The following is a 4,399-nucleotide window of genomic DNA, read 5'->3' on the forward strand; positions in this document are numbered from 1 at the left end:
CGAGTAAGGAATTTCGCAGGCCATGGAAGTTTGTTCTAATTGTACTTTTATACATTGTTTGATTCAACTTTCAAATTTACCTCTTCTGTGCACCTCTCCTCCATGCAACTGATTGGAGTGCCTACCCTGAGTGGAATCTTTGGCCTCAACAATAGCATTTCTTCTTCAATACACTTCTCTGGAACCTCTTTACAATGTAATTGGTTTGGAGTTACATAAGTGCACCTGAGAAGTCTTGGAATCTTGCAAATAATTTGATAGTTATCCACCCGTCAGCCCTGGTTGGAGGTGAACCGTGTTAGGCCCATTCCACTGGTATTTTGCGGAATTTCGCGTGCCCCTCACCGTATTTGTCCACTGTTTGGTGGTAAGTGAAGAACTCTCCGACAACTACCTGTTCTTTCTAGTGAATTGGATTAAGGTAGTACAGCGTTTTTCCAGTTGGTGTCCGGGGATATTCTGGCCTCTCCAGTCTGAGAAAGGGTTCCCGGAGAAGCTCACATAATCTAAGGTGTTTTTCAAAGCTATAAGTAGAACCTGAAGATAAATCTGGAGTTGTAAAGCCATCTGGAGGTACTTGTGGCAGCCCACGGTGTTTTTAAGAGTAGGTAGGTCCGCCAACACCGCCATCGGTGTAAAAATTTCGGCCTTGATTCCCCGAAAACAGATGAATTGTTTAAATGAGGGGTTCAGTGATCAGTATAGTGCTCATTTAGCACACACTATCTCCTCAGGTGCGAATGGCGTCCACTCTCCTAACGACACTCCTTTTCGGCTACACCGGCTCGCCTAAAAGGCGGAGCCGCACAAACCTGCATTGCAGTTAACTCAATTGCGGTTGATTTTGTGCTGTCAGACTAATCACGAGGTGTATGGTCCATGTAAGGCCTTTATTATAACTGTTAAGACTATCGTAGAACCAATTTCGTCATGTCTGAATATTTGGAGGAAAAAACGGCCAGATTGCGAAGCACAATAGACCATTGTTACTCATTTTTTTAATTGTAGTCGAAATTAGGGCTTCAGGGTCTTAAATAGTGGAGCTTCGAGTCTCCCCAAAAACATAGCAAGCCAAATTTTCGTAGACGAACATAGATGACCAACTAAAGGAAAGGCTGCGGGACTACTAGTGTAGTTCCCAAACCCCGGCGCAGGATTTGTGCAAAAACTTCAAGAACTAAATTACTAATATAGGTCAATGCCTAGTTAATCACACTATTCCAATTCAGTAGAAGAAAATAGCCGTGTCACTTTGTCTCATCTCATAAAATTTTGGGTCTTATATTTATCCACAGGAAATAATGGAGCTCTAGGTGCATCCACGTGTGTGTTTAGGTTTCCCCCTTCACCAGCCAACTAACCTTTCTGCCTACGCACAAGTCATACTCAGGATCATGATCCTAAGGAAATGCTCAAGGAGGAGGTAAAGGTCAGTGTTCTCATAGTTTTTCTAAATCATGTAGGTTTCGTATGTCAGTTCTAGAAGTAAATAAATAGTATAAATGTTTGTTAGACCCCCTGGTTGTAACTTTCGATTTCCAATGTGTTTATTGTGTATTCTGTTGATGACTTTGGGAGTGGAAGTGGTATCCACCCAAGTATATATTTAAGTGGGTGTTTTGACACTTCCCCTTTTTAATTTCTACCCCGGCAATATAGGTTTCGTAATATATCCATGCCATACTACTATGCTACCGCAATACGCTTTTGCTTGTTTGTTCAGGGAACACGAGTCTCGTTGGAAAATGGACGTCGTCTTCCTCTGAGGAGGAGGGGGAAGTATGCCTTAAACAGCCACACCCTTGACCACTGTGTCTCGTTCGTTATACTATTCGTTAAAGTATGTCCTCACCGAATCACTCTACCCGTTCCAAAAGAATGGTGGCCGAGGGGGAGGCGGTAAACAGCGAAAACCTAAAATCAAAATACATCTTTTAGCTGGCATAGCTTGCTAAGAACTAGAGACAACTTAGGTCTTTACAATGCTAACAGACTAAATCAGTGTTACGGATGTGTCTTTCAATCCTGCAAAAGTACCTTTTATGCGACGGGGTCATGAAAATGGTAACTAGTATTTCGGGTGATCGGTCTTAAAAAAACTGTTACACACAAGGGAATTCCTAAACAAGATAAAAGTGTTGCTAGCTAACCTTTAAAAATGGACGTTGAAATTCTCAAACATCTTCTGATAGCCGTTTAGAAATTTAAATCAAAAAATAGAAAAATAACAAGGTATAACGTGCGGTGCTTCATTTACATGCTACCTACATGCAGGCTTCTACTAAAAATGGAAAAACTCTTTAGTGAAATAGCCTTAGAGCACAGTTGTTTAGTCGAAGTTCAATGTATCCTGAGTTGTTTAAATGTTTCAGCAACTGGTCCGCTCGGCGACCTTTGTGGTCACAAAAAGCTCCATTTCATTTTTTGTTCAAGGGTCTGCCGCGGCAACAGGCTTTATGGCCGAAAATCACACGAAACACAGTAGACTTCCCCGAGCAATAAAGCCTATTAACTACAAACTTGACTTCATACCTAACTTCACCAATTTCACATTCACTGCTGATGCTTCAGTGGAGTTACAGGTAATTTGCCTTTCGTCTACCATACTTTACTTAATGATTGATTCCTATTTCATTTTATTGGGATTTGCATTTTATTGTGTGATCTATGATGCCTAGTGCTTTGCCCTTACTGTTGGCATCTCTAGAACTGTCAGACTTGTCGATTATCTTTGAGATCTGTTGTTTTAGGTGGTCGAACCTACAAACCGAATAATTTTCAACTCTAAAGGACTTGAAATATCATCTGTATCCTACCAAGATAGTGAGTTGGTCAGACTTATTGCTGACTCTAATCGAAAACTTCAGCTCCAGCTACCATTGCGTACGATGATGAACAGGAAACAGTTACATTTGAGTTTCCCACTGGCCTTCAGGTTGGTTGTTTGGGGATTTTGGTGACACTTTTCCTTGTTCAGTCTGGAGTAGGACAGTTAAACCTGAAATTTAGTGGAAAGTTCGCCAATGACATGTTGGGTCTTTATCGCAGCACGTACACAGATAAACGTGGTAAAGAAAGCAACATTCTTGCTACTCAATTTGAGGCAGGTTCTTCACTTTTTTATAACCTGTCATGTGAACAGCCCTTGAAAAAGTTCTTGTTTCTTTTAGTCGGTTTATGCTCGTCGGGCGTTTCCGTGCATGGATGAACCGGAACACAAAGCGACTTTTGACATCAGCATCATTGGTCTTGACAACCAAGTTGCTCTCTCGAACATGGTTAGTTATTTTCAACCTTTCCAAGGAAGTAGGCAATGACAACTAATTTGGAGATTCTCAGGGTTCACACAGTCATTTTCGCTGGGTTCTACTGCCCTTTTCGATAGATGAAAGGAAACGTGTGGGATAACGTCTCGCTTTGTAGGGATTTGCCTTTTTAAACTTCTTTGCGAGGTCGAAAGTGGTTTAGAAGAACTTTACTGAAAATTCATGTTAATTAGGCATGAACCCGCTTGTGTATCATTCTTAGCTTAATTGGTCTATACGTTGTTCATCACGATCCTGTCACGTAAATGTCCGCTGTGTCTCTATGTTATGGTATTTGGCGTGCCTTCGATGGTGCTCTATGAGGAGTTTCACAGGGATTATGATTTGTCTGTTGATTGCATATCGTAAATTTTTCCTCAGGAAAAAGTAATCGCTTGCTACTCACCCTTCATTGTCATTGTAGGCTATTGGGTAAATCACGTTCTAATGCCTATTTCCATTCCATTTGAGGTGATTTGGTCTGAAATTCTAATAAAGCGGGTCATTTGAAGCTGGCTAGCAAGAAGGCTCTGAAGGTTTCTCTCTTTTGCGGCTATAAATGGGAGGCTAGAAGTGTGGACTGATGGCATGCGATCAGAGCCGTATGGTACACGATCAGTGTGGATATCGTAACGCAGCAGATTGAATGTGCATCTATGCATTGCTTTGAGTGTCGTCTTCAGCATTCCCAGTTAGTGTTGCATCTGCTGCAGCAAGTGGTTGATGCGCTGAAGCCGTCCACACATGCAATAGCTAGGCGAGAAAGGGGTGCAATGTGATGGTGGATTTACATTGTGGTGATACGCATTTCGTGTGAATTTTGATGGGATTCCCCATACCGTAACCCATCTCTGCTAGACGAACTGGGTATGTAAGAGATGAGGTACATCTGCAATCCATAGAACTGAAGACGAAATGCCTTTTTTCAGTGTTCACTATGTACGTCATTCACACTTGGCGAACAGCAATTGAACTCACTCCTTTGTTTAATTTGTACCTGTAGTAAAACTATGTAAATGGTGGGGGCGAGAAGGGAGCGAAAATCTGGTACTTCAATTGCTTTTCATGGTGGTTAATTGAAATATCACCTGGGC

The 4,399-nt window shown here is 41.7% G+C and overlaps 1 protein-coding gene across 1 annotated transcript in view; it reads left to right on the forward strand. All coding sequences in view use genetic code 11, as the record gives it.

The window, feature by feature from the left end:
- Nucleotides 1-2,363: 2,363 nt before the first annotated feature.
- Nucleotides 2,364-4,399, forward strand: part of EGR_10706 (Puromycin-sensitive aminopeptidase) — a gene marked incomplete at both ends in the record, with an annotated part of 8,780 nt that continues 6,744 nt past the window's right edge. The window contains 5 exons of the mRNA XM_024499955.1: nucleotides 2,364-2,582; nucleotides 2,751-2,823; nucleotides 2,868-2,935; nucleotides 2,978-3,107; nucleotides 3,143-3,278. Of these exons, the coding sequence (XP_024345626.1) occupies nucleotides 2,364-2,582; nucleotides 2,751-2,823; nucleotides 2,868-2,935; nucleotides 2,978-3,107; nucleotides 3,143-3,278 (626 nt within the window). The remainder of the gene's footprint in view (nucleotides 2,583-2,750; nucleotides 2,824-2,867; nucleotides 2,936-2,977; nucleotides 3,108-3,142; nucleotides 3,279-4,399) is intronic.

Source organism: Echinococcus granulosus (genome assembly GCF_000524195.1).
Source record: "Echinococcus granulosus chromosome Unknown EG_S00256, whole genome shotgun sequence".
In the NCBI taxonomy this organism is placed as follows: domain Eukaryota; kingdom Metazoa; phylum Platyhelminthes; class Cestoda; order Cyclophyllidea; family Taeniidae; genus Echinococcus; species Echinococcus granulosus.